The 15,000-nt window shown below is 43.7% G+C and overlaps 1 protein-coding gene across 1 annotated transcript in view; it reads right to left on the bottom strand.

Annotated features, from left to right (window-relative positions):
• Positions 1-15,000, bottom strand: part of dnaaf9 (dynein axonemal assembly factor 9) — a 94,887-nt gene that overhangs the window by 16,796 nt on the left and 63,091 nt on the right. Inside the window, exons 27-29 of the mRNA XM_063184065.1 lie at positions 11,717-11,842; positions 9,818-9,943; positions 2,257-2,294 (exon numbers count right to left, since the gene is read on the bottom strand). Coding sequence (XP_063040135.1) covers positions 2,257-2,294; positions 9,818-9,943; positions 11,717-11,842 — 290 coding nt within the window. The remainder of the gene's footprint in view (positions 1-2,256; positions 2,295-9,817; positions 9,944-11,716; positions 11,843-15,000) is intronic.

Genomic DNA, 15,000 nt, shown 5'->3' with positions numbered 1-15,000 from the left:
GAAGTACGGCCAAATTTATCACTGCAGTTTCACAGAATTATACAGAGAGAGAGAGAGAGAGAGAGAGAGAGAGAGAGAGAGAGAGAGAGAGAGAGAGAGAGAGAGATAGATAGAGAGAGAGAGGGAGGGGAAGAGAGTGTGTGTGAGAGAGAGAGAGAGAGAGGGGGCTAAAGTACCTAAGGTATGAGGCTCCTTGTAATAAACACACAATCCAATTTAATTCATCATGTTAATCAATGAAAGGACCAGACTCTTTTTTTAACGCTCATCTACTGGTAATATCAATCTAATTCCTGTTAATTACATTATACTGCCATTGTCTGAATGTTTTGGTCGGATGTGAGTGCAAGGTCATTTTTCACGTTTGATTTTACAGGTGCCTGTGCACGGGTGTGTGTGTTTCGGTGTGTGCGTGTGTGTGTGGATTTACATGCGTGTATATGAATTTACATGTGTGTGTGTAGGGGTAGACTTGGCCGCATTGGTGGGTAGGACTCCTGAGAGTGTTTTTTTCGGTCGGTGGGGATTTACGAGCGTATTATTAATCTGACGGCTGGCTGCGGCACTGCACCACTCTGGTCTGCTGCTGTTTTGGTTCACACTCACAGCATCAGTGCAGTGGCCACACACACACACACACACACACACACACACACACACACACACACACACACACACACACACACACACAAACTCTCTATTTCTCCATTTCTCTCTCTCTCACACACACACACACAGACAGACACAGAAACAGACAGACAGACAGACAGACAGACACACAATATGCACTCCGACACTAAGTGCTAAATTAAGGCTACCTGTGTTCTGTTTTTATTTAAGTGCCAGGGCTATTTTTCAACAGACCAGCCAAGAGAAGAGGCAGGATGCGGGCAGGAATGTTCAGGGTGACCTTCAGATCGAAGAGAGCTTCTCCGAGGCAACTCAAGATGAGAAATAAATATTCTATAAATGTTTTATGCACACTCCATGTAGGGATGCATTGATATCAGCGTTAACATTGTGCCATTTCTACACATTGGACTGATGTCAATATGTCGAAAAATGTAAAATATAGTCCGATACCAATGTTAATGCCAATATATCGTGCATCACTAATACCGTGTGATTTCAATGGGACATCCAAGGTGTTATTGTGTGGGCGATCAATGGAGATTGACAAAACTTTGCAAAGACCTTGCATGGTGCAGTGAAGGAAACATGGTATCCGGTCAGAGTCTCCTAATTGTGCGTGCCATCATGGACAAACGTTTCAACTTTGTTTTGACTCTAGACTTGACAAATGATAGACTCTGAAGAAACTATGGCAAACGTTAAAACACTCATCTATTGTGTTGAGGCTTTGATATTCAATAAAAATAAACATTCCACATATGACTGGGTCAGGGAGTCTCCATTTCTTGCTTTACCTAGAAGTCTCTTTGATGCGCAAGATAGTTAACTACAGTGCAGGACCGCAGAGGACATCTCGTTGCTCTATATGACCTTCAAATGACAGTAACTCTTGCAGTGTTATTTCAACACAGAGCACAACAGAGGAAGACCAAACATATAGAAGAGGTACCGTATATAAGAGGTTAAAATTGCTCAAGGTTTGAACAAGAGTTAATTCGCCATTAAGACACTATTCAACACTATTCTATATAATTACAGGTAGAGCTTATCTGGTCCTGCTCCCTAAGTGTTACAGAAAATCAGCACTGCCAAGTGTACTGTGTTGAGAGTTGAAGAGAGGGTGACTCTAAAGAGACTCTGTGGAGAATGCTCAGCGGTGACCTTCAAATGACTTTGTGGTGTAGTCGGAGCTGCCTGAGATTCATTTTTGGCCTCCAGCTAGATAGGAGATGGTAGCCAGAGAGCCCACAGAGTATCAAGTACAAATCGATGTTGTTGCCCATCCTCCTCCTCCGACGACTCCTACTCCTTAGCAATGACTAAGCCTCATGTGGGACTTGGTGGAGGACACACACACACACACACGCACACACACACACACACAAACACACTTTTCCAGGCTACAGTAAGACCAACAGGACAGAAATGAGTGTACATGATGCCCAATCGAGAACAGATGACCAATATTATATATTTCTTCGAACGGACCCACACAACACTTACACTTACACACTTACACACTTACACACTTACACACACACACACACACACACACACACACACACACACACACACACACACACACACACACTCTCTGAATTTGGGTGTGGGTGGCTCACTGACCTTGGCTGCACTGCTCCAGGAGTTTGGGGAAGAAGAACCTATTGAGGAAGAGACACAGACACACACAGACAGAGACAGACGGGTTAGGATGACACACACACTGCTCTCTGTTACACACACACACACACACACACACACACACACACACACACACACACACACACACACACACACACACACACACACACTGTCACAAGACCACATGGAGACCCAGCATGACTCTGATGTGGTGTGGCGCGCTTCTGCTGGTGTGTTTTAATATCCGACTCCCATGGACATCCCGCAGTACAACAACAGTACTACGTGCAACTCTATTGTTCCCAAGGATCATCCTGTAGCCGATTATTAATCATTATTATTATGCATTATGCTACCCTTCAAAGGCTAAGCACAGTCATTTTGGGAACAGCACTACTGATGAAAATAAAAATGTTCTCATAGTTGCCATAATGCCCAGTCGAACATGCTGAAGTATAAAGATGATGATTTTCCTAATTAGAGGAAGCAAAACATTTGCAGTAGTCGCTGGACAAAGAATGGGTTATTGAGTCAATACCAAGTTGAACCTCATTTCAGACAAAATACTTGTAATGTTGGCTGGTAGACATGTACGTACAATGCATTAGATGACACTGATCATAGATACACTAAAACAGGGACCATGTATTACAATGACACCTTGTTAATTAATTTGTTATTTAGAACAGTGTTTCTCAACCTTTTTTTAGTCGAGGCACCCTTTCAGTTCATGAAAAATTTCAAGGCACCCCAAACCAACAAGCCGTAACATGGCATCGCATCCGATACCACAAAAGCTTAGAAAAGTAACACATTTGGAGACGTCACACGACCTACGTTCGAAGTTGCAGCTGACTGGGGCGACCTATATTTACTTTATTGTGCATAAATGGCAGATGAAAGATTCCACTGACTAGCATTAACTTATCAATTTAGACGAATATGTATTATATTACATAATTTATTTATCAGCCACGTTTCCGCGGCACCCCTGAGGGGGTCCCACAGCACCCCAGGGTGCCCTGGCACCCCTGCTGAGAAACACTGATTTAGCATCATACTGAACTTTGGGTCAACCCTGGAATACATAAACAAACAACATATAACTGAAAGACAACACTTGATATACATGGGTTCTAAATGTTTGTTTACTCGTGGCTGCGCGACACTAGCTGCGCACAACTCAACCTCTGATTGTTGGAAACCGCTGTCGGTCAAAAAATTAGCTCAGGTGGTTGGCTGCCAGTGTCTTGTCCCTCTTCACAACATTGTGTTTATAAACACGGTGAACCCATGTATAAGAATGACTGCTACTCTCTCACTGTATGAGGATGAATGCCAAATGAATGAAGAATTTCATATCAGCGTGAACACAAATGGATCAAGGCAGCGCGGTGCCACAGAGGCAGCATGGAAACTAATCCAGGCTCATTAGGTCCGCATTCATTATTATAATATTAGCCCTCTCTCTCATTAACACGCCGCGCCGCGCAGTGCAGTGCAGTGCTTCCTTCGCAGGCAGGCAGGCAGGCCGCAGACTACACAGGACACCATACATTACCATATCATTTGCTTCCATTCATTTCATTATCGGGATCATCCCATTTGTTTTGCCATATTAGCGCAGCAGTCACTTCAGATGCACGCTTTGCAGCAATAATTGTTTTGCACGCTGACACAAGCATGAAAGAGTATGTTTCATTGATAGCAAGCCAAGTGGGGAAAAAAATAGAAATTTTGAATGACATTTTGTTTTCATTCGGACTGAAAGGTTGTAACGCCGCATTATGTAATAACGGTGCAATATGTAATAATGTAACACATTATTACATAATGCGGTGACAATCGCCGCATTGTGTAATAATTTACGCATTTCGTAATACATTTCGTAATACAAAATGCGAAATTTATTACGGAATGCGGCCGCAACTTTTTTTTTTTGATGGAAATGTAATAACATGGTGCATTATGTAATAATCTATATGGATATGTTTTTTTCTGCACATGGATTCAGTAGGCACAGCACACACACATAGTCTCAGTGACATGGTAGTCACTGCCCTCTCTCTCTCTCATTCTTCTCAGTTCTCAAACTGCTCGAGAGTCGTGAATGATGCAGTTAAAACCGTTAAGAAATCATTTCACAACTTGTTGCGTGTAACTAGTCCAGCGAATGTCTCGCACTTTCTGCAACATTACACCAATTTACAGCTAGATTAAATAGGCCAGGTCTAAACACTTCACGAGGTGGTGAAAACTTGTCTTGCACTTGCGTGGGTCTGTCTCAGGGCGTGGATCTCGTAAGCGCAGGAGAAACCTGCGTGACCAGTTGACCAGGGGCTCTTCACAAAAACCAGTTGTGGTCCACGGTGCGAGTGGGCTATCCACTACTACACAGTAACCACATAATGATGAGAGAGAGAGAGAGAGAGAGAGAGAGAGAGAGAGAGAGAGAGAGAGAGAGAGAGAGAGAGAGAGAGAGAGAGTGTGTGTGTGTGTTTGTGTGTGTGTGTGCGTGTGTGTGTGCGTGTGCGCGCGTGTGTGTGTCCGCTGACGCACGGAGACAAACCTGGCCCATATTGATCTTAAGTCCCATCTTGGCTCTTTGGAAATAGTCTTACCATTCCAAAGGCTACTTAGAAATAGCGACTATTTTAAAATCTTCCCCAAAACGACATGAATCAAATCCCACGAAAAGACCAGCCATTACAAGTGACTCGTGGGGAGCTGTCCAAGCTCGTGGTGCTTAATTTTTCCCGATATTTCCCCATTGCTGGGAACTGGCAGGTAGTATGTAGGCCTATACATGGGCGCTTCTGATCCGATTAGAATATGGATATTTTTCTACTCCGATCAGGAATTCCCTTGTATACGGCCCGATTGGACTAGATTTCTTTGATCGGATCAGAATTCTAATCGGACTAGAAGAGGTGGTGTAGTCCGATCAGATGGTCCATGTATACACTCTATTCCACTTGGTTGTTTGTGACGCAAGCGTGTCACATAGGCCCATTTTAACAATGAAGCTCTGGTTATCCTAACATTTTAACGCCATATTGGTCGCTGAATTCCTGCAGAACAACTCTCTCCCACCAACCCTGGCTTCGTACTCTCATCCACAGACTTCTTTCTTGTTTGTGAAGTGTTTTAAGTGAACTGGTGACAACAGCGCGTCGGAGTGCCGCTGTTACGCACTTGCCCATAAGCGCAAGATTAAGTACAGCAGTGTCGCTTCCCGCTGCACTTTCAGAAAGACCAACATTATAAATAAAGCAAGCGATACTTTCATGTTTATCGCAGTTTCAACCATATAGCCCGGCCCGTTGCTAACCACTGTCCCTGGTAACCGCGCGTGGTATTTCCAGACTTGATAGACTTGATAGAATTCCAGAACGTTACTAACGGTCGCACACCTCTCAAAATCCATTCGCACTTGGATCATGGCATCCTTCACAGTACTGCAACAGTCCTGAGGCAAGATAGCCTATATAAAGGTAGGGGCTTCTTTTTAATTTTGATAACAAACAAAAAAAATCTGATCTCAGAAGAATTTGTGGTAACTCTTTATAGTGAAATGTCAAGGCTTGTGTAGACGGCTGATCCCTCATTATAGGCGAGGGGGGAGACTAACCGCCATAGGCTACTGACACTTTTTTGATACCGCCATTCCGATAGGCCTTTGCTTGACCTATTTGCTCTTAAGGCGTCCAACGTGTGTGTTAGGCCTGCTGAATGTTTCTGATATATTTGACCGGTTAGTAGCCTAGGCCTACAGGGTAGGGGGGGGCCTACCGCCATGGACGCGTTCATTCGCCTGGGTGACCTCGCGTGCACAGCGCTAAAGATCACTTAAAAGTTGCTCTCGGTAGGAGCTGTCCGCGCATGTGGTGCTGAGATCCGTGGCGAATGAACTAGGCCTGATTGAAGCACGTTACCCACATGAAACTTCTTCTATAGCCTATAGTATACTGACCAATATGTGTTTGCGAATCTTGCTTAAGCCTCTGGCCACATCCTCTGGTGGATGGCACGAGAGAGATCTGTCCAGTAGTTGCTTTTTATCCACTGCCCTGTGTTCTTACATTTCCATTACAGTGAAAGAACAATCTCAAATTAAAATTCCAATAGGCTATTTTGCTATTGTTATAACTAGGCCTATTTATAATGAACATTATCTAGACCAGGGGGTCACCAACCCTAGTCGATCTTTGGGCAGGAGGAATGAAATTGAATGATAGGCTAAATAAGCCTAATTGAAATGCACTGAGTCTAACAGATTGGCGTTCATATTTTTGCGTCTGTATTCCGTTGCGATAGGCTCACCACAGCGTTCCCCTGGTGTCACATGGTTATTTTCCAAAATGCTGCTTATCGTCTTTGAGCGCCGTCACAGAGAGACTCGCGTGCAATAGGCTTACAGTTGAAAGTGCGAGCGCTGATGAAGCCGAAAGCATACAATTTTCATCAAGAATGAGAGGAGGAATTCCTATTTACATTCTTGAAAGAAAAGGGTGCGTTTGGTGTGCCATCAGCCACAGGCACAGCCAAAAAGGGGTCGTCTTGTTTTCTTGGGCAATAGGGAATAATAATGATAGGCCTAATAGGCCCAATAGGCCTAATAATAATAATAATAATAATAATGCCAAAATAATGTTCTGACCTTTATCTAAATTATTTGGTGTTATCCCTCACAACAGTGCAACAGCACATAGGCCTAATGGCGAGAGTTTTTCCCTCAGCACGTAATGAAAGCTAATCGGACGTCTAATGACAGGTGGTGCTGACGGACAGCGCATGAGGGAAAGAAGTTGCAAGCTTGATCGTGTTCGCTTTCGTCAGTCCAACGGAAAACTTCTGGCTATAGAAAATGAATCTGTATTGCAACTAATCTAGTTAGGCCTAGGTCTATATAGGTTATCCAAGATATTTAATTTAGACAGAATCCTTTCAAGCCGTGCAGCATCAACGTGGTCATATAGCATAGCCTACTGTCTGCACTTGTTCCGTTGCCTGCCTCATAGCAGAGAAGGAATGGCTTGCTGTTGTTGAGGATTTGTAACGTGGATTATCGAAACTGAAGACTTGATTTCTTCTATATATACCTTTTTGTTTGGTATAATTACGGACAATGCAAATAACTGATTTTTGTGACGTTCGGACATTTTTGGAAGGAATATAATCGAATTAGTCCCGTCGCTTGGGTTATTGTTTTTCACGTGCATGTGGATGAGCATAGGCTATTGAATTTGATTGCAGCCTAATAGGCCTACTGAACAGTGGACTGAAATTGAAAATAGAACATTGTAACGGAACCCGCATCTCGCTCTCTTTCTGGACCAGCGCAGCGCGTTTCCTACATTGCCCACACCACCTTGCCACTCTCTAGTTATGGGGTGTGGTTATAAATAAAGCCAAGTTCAAGCTCAATGGCGGCCAGACTGTCTACAATCAACACACACGCAGTGGATTACCAGAGTGGGACCCAGAGTGTGCGCCACGAAGAAAGCGTTTCTTTGATTGCCGTTTAAAGCACTGGAATGGTGCGCTCCCAAAGGTTGAAGACGACGTGGGTGAAAAGGAATCTCGTCTGCGACAAGTAAATCCCTTGGGACCAGGACGCTACAACAACAGAGTTGGTGGCGTTGTCACCAAGAGGCCTTGTTCAGTGCAGACCTGGAGATATCCCCAAAGCCACCTTGCTGTCTGGTCGTAACCAGATCTGGGCGAGGGCATAACGTCGGACCAAGAGGACGGATAATGAGCGCTAGTCTTTGCGCACCTGGCTCTCTCTCTCACTCTCAACCCCCGCTGCTGCAGCTCTCATCCGCCCCCTTTAAACATCATCTCCATGTCCACAAGCGCATACACCATTTGCACACACGCACTACACAAACACCTCATCATCTCAGGACATTTAGGCCTATGTTATGTCGTGTAGGCTATGTCTTAATTATGTGTTGAAAGATGTGTTGTATGTAACCTAATTTCGTGAAGTGCACTAAAAATAACAAAAGACATTTCTGGTGTTTCTCAGTCATTCAGTTGCATTCAAATCACTGTTGGTTAATTCATGTTTGGGATTGAGACGCTTGCTAAACCGACCGCAGTCTGACGGCTGCTGGCGCCCAACAAACAAATTTTAAAATCTTTAATTCAGTGTCGGTGGCAACGTTACAACATAAGCATACCTATGTAATTTTTAACAAGAGTGGCATTTTTCTCGGGTGCTATGACTTCTTGCTTTGCAAGAAGAAAGTCTCCTTACTCCACGGGCAAAAAGCACCATGGTCAGACCCTGGCGCGCAAGGTCATGTAGGCAGACATAAAGGACTCACTACTCCACGGGCAAATATCGGGAAAAATTAAGCACCACCAGCATGGACAGCTCCCCACGAGTCACTTATAATGGTTGGTCTTTTCCTGGGATTTGATTCATGTCGTTTGGGGGAAAATATTAAAATAACCTTTGTAATGGTAAGAATATTTCCAAAGAGCCAAGATGGGCTTAAGATCAATATGGGCCAGGTTTGTCTCCGTGCGTACACACACACACACACACACACACTCCTCCGCTTTCGAGATCCGCGCCACAGACCCACGCAAGTGCAAGACACGTTTTCACCACCTCGTGAAGTGTTTAGACATGGCCTATTTAATGTCGCTGTAAATTGATGTAATGTAGCAGAAAGTGCGAGACATTCGCTGGACTCGTTGCACGCAACAAGTTGTGAAATGATTTCTTAACGGTTTTAACCGCATCATTCGCGACTCTCGAGCAGTTTGAGAACTGAGAAGAATGAGAGAGAGAGAGAGAGAGAGGGCAGTGACTACCATGTCACTGAGACTATGTGTGTGTGCTGTGCCTACTGAATCCAAGTGCAGAAAAAACATATCAATATAGATTATTACATAATGCACCATGTTATTACATTTCCATCAAAAAAAAAAGTTGCGGCCGCATTCCGTAATAAATTTCGCATTTTGTAATAATTTATTACAAGATAAGAAAAAAGTTATTACGAAATGCGTTCAAGAAATCTATTACGAAATGCGTAAATTATTACATAATACGGCGATTGTCACCGCATTATGTAATAATTTATTACATTATTACATATTGCACCGTTATTACATAATGCGGCGTTACAAAGGTTAAAGACAGACGTGGGTATTTCGACTGAAGGGTTAAACACACTATAGCTGACAAGCAAAAACCCCCCCAAAAAAACACATATTACCAAGGTTGAAAAAATCAGCAATTCCTGATTAACCACTTATTAACCAGTTAGAAAAAAAAGACATACAGTAATACCAGAGATATTCTATAGAGATATGCCAACATAATAGGTTTCTATGGGCACCTAACGCGACCAGGTTCCGGTCTGCCTAAAGGGGCGTGTCATAATGCTCCTACAATGAATAGAACAATCCTTAGGTCTGCCTAGGTCTGCCTAAGGGGGGCCATAATAGAACCAGGAAACAATGGGCCAATGGAACCTCTCTCTCTCTACTCTCTCTGGTAATGCGGTCCACTGGTACAGACCTGTGCTCCATGTAGGAGACGAGGGGGTTGACACAGGTGGTCACGGCCCCGATCCTCACACTGGCCCTCACCACAGGGTCTGGATGACACAGCACACACTGCACCACCTCCAGCACATCTGTGTACCTGTCCACACACGCACGCACGCACGCACGCACGCACGCACACACACACACACACACACACACACACACACACACACACACACACACACGCACGCACGCACACGCACACACACACCACATTAGAAATCATTACAACCGACACAGAGTGTTGACATTGATAATATAAAAATTATGAATATATATATTCTATATTATGGATATTGAAATTATGTGTCATCAAACTGCAGAAAGAAAACTGCAAATCAATCTACAAGGAAGCTGAAGAAGACATTTTCTTTGTCACAATGCACAAGTCCATGAAGACCATATAAGTGTAGGGCCTTTATAACTTAAAAAAAAAAAGTAAAACCTACACCACAGTGCCTGATAGGGTTAGGTCATAGTCAGGGACAGTTACATCAATATTCACTAATGTGTAATGCCCTTCACATAAATAAATTAATTTTAACTTAGCCAGGAAAAACACCTTGCTGTCCATTTAATTCTGATTTTGGGAAACATGGCTTGACCACCAACATGTTAAGTACTCTTAAAGGACCAACCCAGCATTTCTGGAAATGTGCTCATGTCACACCTCCACACAAGTTAAATAATTGCGTTCTGTTTGTCCAGACATTTTCTGATTCTGGTGACACTACTTGTCCCTCCAAGCTAGCATGTACAGTATCTTTGAACTCAATTATTTAAGTTGAGAAGAAGTGGGAAATGGGGACATCTCCCCATCTGAACTTTTTAAGCATCAGGCGATTCTAAGCACCCCCCTGCGAACATCTTTCTCCCAGGGCAGGAGACACGACTTAACAGCGCCGCTTGATTATTATTAAGCCTTCAATAATACCTGTATCTTTCCAGAAAACCTCTACGCCTGCGAGGAAAAGATGATCCTGATGAGAATGTATTATCTTTGGGGCCGAGTCGATGGAGCTTATTTTATTATGGTGGCCTGGGTTATAAAATGTCACTCCAGAAGGAAGATTACACCGCTTATGGGACACGGTTTGTTTGCCCTGCCTGATTTTTAACAACTCCAAAATGGATAGCCCTTGACTGAATCACAGCAAAATTACAACCGTTGGCACTTAGTAATAAATCACATTAACGTACGGTAAGCTATCGTTAAATATCCTGAGCTTGAAAGCTGTCCTCTAGACCTCTATGTTTGACCTATCCTGGAGGTAGTGTAGTAACAACACACAAGCCAAGACATAAATTAGCACGCACTTAATAAGATGTGTCTGACCCCCTTATTGTCAAGAGGATACATTTGGTCGTGTGTGTCTGTGTGTGTGTGTGTGTGTGTGTGTGTCTGTGTGCGCGCGCGTGTGTGCATGCACGTGCGCATGTGTGACAAATTGTCACTGACAATCACTTGTGGTCAATGTGGTCATGTCTCAACGCCTAAATCATGTCTGATTAACCTTGCAACTGCTAAATTGGGGTCTGTGTAGGATCCATTTTAAAATGTGGGCAAAAATGAGGAAGTAAACTATTTGTGTGGATGTGAGTCAGGGTATACACATGAGAGTGTGTATTCTGAGTCATAAGAACACACACACACGCACACACACACGCACACACACACGCACACACACACACACACACACACACACTCGCGCGCACACACACACACACACACACACACACACACACACACACACACACACACACACACACACACACACACACACACACACACACACACACACACACACACACACACACACACACACGCACACACACACGCACGCACAAACACCACTCTCCGGTTCCTTACCCTGGTGTCATGAGTAGGACTCGCTGGTCCGGCTGCTTCTGATTCTCCACCACGCCGCTCAGGAACTTCTGCAGGTGAGACGGGCTGAAGCCAATCGCGTCCGGAGAGGGGCGGTACATCACCCACCTGACAGCCAATCAACAGACGCATCAGCTCACTCAAGAAGGCTAGATTTCAGGTCAACATCAATTAAAGTGGTAGTTCGCTATTTTAGACATTAAGCCCTGTTTGTGTGACTTCTGGGGTGAAGTAGAGATGTTCTCATCACAATTTTGACATTTGGTGCTGAACGGAGCATTTGGGTATCCAAGACTGCAGCCCCCCCACCTTTACATTGACTCCAATAGAGCACTCAAGCAATCGATTATAAAATGGCATTAAACTTTTGTTTGAGAAGACATGGAACTCACCGTGTGGTCAGTGGTAGACAGCGATAAATTGACCCGAAAATTGCAGCGAAATATGCCTTCCAACTGTTGCTTAGCATTTGGCGGACCTATTTTTCCCCAGACGCCGTTGAATAGCAGTAGACATCCAGCCAGTAGGTAGCGATAGTGTGTTGTTTATGTAGACATCAAGGAGCGAGGTAGAACGGCTATCTTTGAGCGGGACTGGCTGCAAAAACTACAGCTTGCATACAAACCATAGATAGTAACGTAAACAAACGCACCCCCATTTCCGGTCGCGCGGAGTAATACAAGTCAAACCAATACAATCAATGAAGACGGACAATAATGAATATATCTTCTCTGGAAGCGTATTTCGCGGTGATTTTCGAGCCAACGTATCGCTGCCCACCTCTGACCACTCGGTGAGTTTCATGTCTCTGCAAACGAAAGTTTAATGCCATTTTATGATCTATTGCTTGAGTGCTTCATTGGAGTCAATGTAAAGGTGGGGGGGCTGCAGTCTTGAATACCCAAATGCTCCGTTCAGCACCAAATGTCAAAATTGTGATGAGAACATCTCTACTTCACCCCAGAAGTCACACAAACAAGGCTTAATGTCTAAAATAGCGAACTACCACTTTAAGGTTAAATGAGTTGACCATTAAAATACGGACGGGCCCATTCACTCTGGCAAAAACACTACCCATTACAACAGTGTTTCCCAACCTTTTTTGTCTTGTGTACCCCCAAGCCTTTTCGTTGTGCCATGAGTACCCCCTAAGTCAAGTTCTATATCGCTTTCTCCATCCCAATGTAACTAAGCTACATATATTTGTTAAAATTTCATTTTTCCAAGTACCCCCTGCAGTGTGCTCGCGTACCCCTAGTGGTACACGTACCCCTGGTTGGGAAACACTGCATTACAACATTGCTATGGCAGTACATAGAGCTTTAAGTAAATGTTGAAGACTTGGTCATTACAATATTGGTGAGAGTGAAGTAATAACAGGGGCTCTGCACAAAAGTGTTAAACACCCAAAATATTGTTATGAACAGGGCTCTACATTAACACCAGTCAACCGGCCAATTGCTGGTGAAATATCCTAGCCACTCGCCACTTTGACCCATGACGTAGTGAGTGATTTTTGGCCAGTAAGATGAACATCTACTAGCCATTATGGCTGGTGATGAAAAAAAAAAGTTAATTTAGGGCCCTGGTTATGAATATGTAAATATGAAAATAAGACAGAGTGTTTAGTGTTGCATGGGTTAGGTAGTAAGTAGAGGACAGGGTTATGGAGAGGGACAGTGCAGCATGACCAGTAAGGTGTACTGGCTCTGGATGACTGCAATTTTTAACTTCAACACTACCGCTACACATCAGCACATCCGGTTACAACCAATTCATGTTGAATGACTGCAAAAAAAGCACTGCAGGTGTAAGTGTAGATAAGCACAGCCATGCATTGCTGTTTGGTTTAAATGAAGGACGTGCTTAAAAGCAGAGGGACACTGTAGCTAGATCACTTAGGTGTGTGCTCAGCTGACTGAGCTGAGAGGATGAATGCCATTTTTCATCTTCAATGCCTCAAAAAAAATCTCACATCACAAAATGCTTCAAATTGGCACATCAGCACGCAACCACTTCATGTTGAGTGACCACAAAAAAAGCACTCAAGTACAAATGTAAGTGCGGAGGAGATCCATAGACGTGTACTGCCGCTTGGTGCAAATGAAGGACAGGCTTGAAGGGAGGGGGGCTGAAGTCGATGAGTGATGTGAGCTGGTTGAGAGGATAAATGTTCAATGTTCAACTGGCTTCAATGCTTCAAGTCAATAGTATTGACTCAATACTGTACATACAGTAAGCTCACAGCCAATTCAGGTTGAATGACCGTTATGAAAAAGTCCAACTACTGTATTGATATCACAAAACACAAATCGGTGGAAATGTAAGCGTACACAACCAAATAGTGTCTTGCTGCTGGGTGTAGCCCCTTAATGCCTCCAGTACCTCCAGTGGACGCTGTAATATTCATTGAAAAGTGAACTACCATAGCACTACGATACTATGACATAACACAGGGGCGTTAGTAATACACTACGACTTGGTCATTGCCATTTTGGTAACAGCAAATGTATAATGCGTCAAATTTAGAAAGTGTCTTAATGAGTTAAAAGAAAGACCATCTTGCAGAGAGGAACACTGCGGCAAGATCAGTCAGGTACAGTACATTGTCTGAGAAGATGAATGCAGTTTGCAAGTTTAATGCAAATGTAAGTGTAGATAACCCTAAGTATAGATAACCCTAGCTATGCCCTGCCGCTGGGCTTAAATGCAGAATAGGTTTGAAGAGAGAGGGGAACACTGGAGTAGAGCGCTAAGGTGAGCTAATTGAGAGGACAAATTCAACGTCCAACTGTCTTCAAGGCTTCAAATCAACACATCGCAAATTTAGGGATGTACCAATCAAACATTCGGGTTCGGTTTCGGCCTTGTTGACGGAGTTCTGTGATCGGAGTAGGATTCGGTATTCAGTTTCGGATTCGGCCAAATTTTAAGAAGCGGATTCAGTTTTCGGCAGCGCCTTTAATTTATTGCTCACAAATACTGAATCCAAGATTCACTTTTGTGATTCGGACTGATTCAGACTTGTTGATGGAGTTCGGTGCTCTGAGTAGAATTCGGTTTACGATTCAGCTACATCTTAAGCAGTGGATTTGGTATGTGGCAGAACCTTAAAAATCAGGATTTGGTACATCTCTGCAAATGATTCACATCAACACATCAGCAATGGAAGTTGAATAACCACCACACAGTAGACACATAGTTCTGCAGCTAGGTTTAAATAAAGGACAGGGGAAGACGATGAGTAAGGTGTGCTATGCTGTCTG

This window comes from Engraulis encrasicolus, chromosome 19 (genome assembly GCF_034702125.1).
Source record: "Engraulis encrasicolus isolate BLACKSEA-1 chromosome 19, IST_EnEncr_1.0, whole genome shotgun sequence".
NCBI classification, from domain to species: Eukaryota; Metazoa; Chordata; class Actinopteri; order Clupeiformes; family Engraulidae; genus Engraulis; species Engraulis encrasicolus.
Note: the sequence above shows the minus strand (reverse complement) of the source record. Positions and strands in the feature narration are given on the sequence as shown.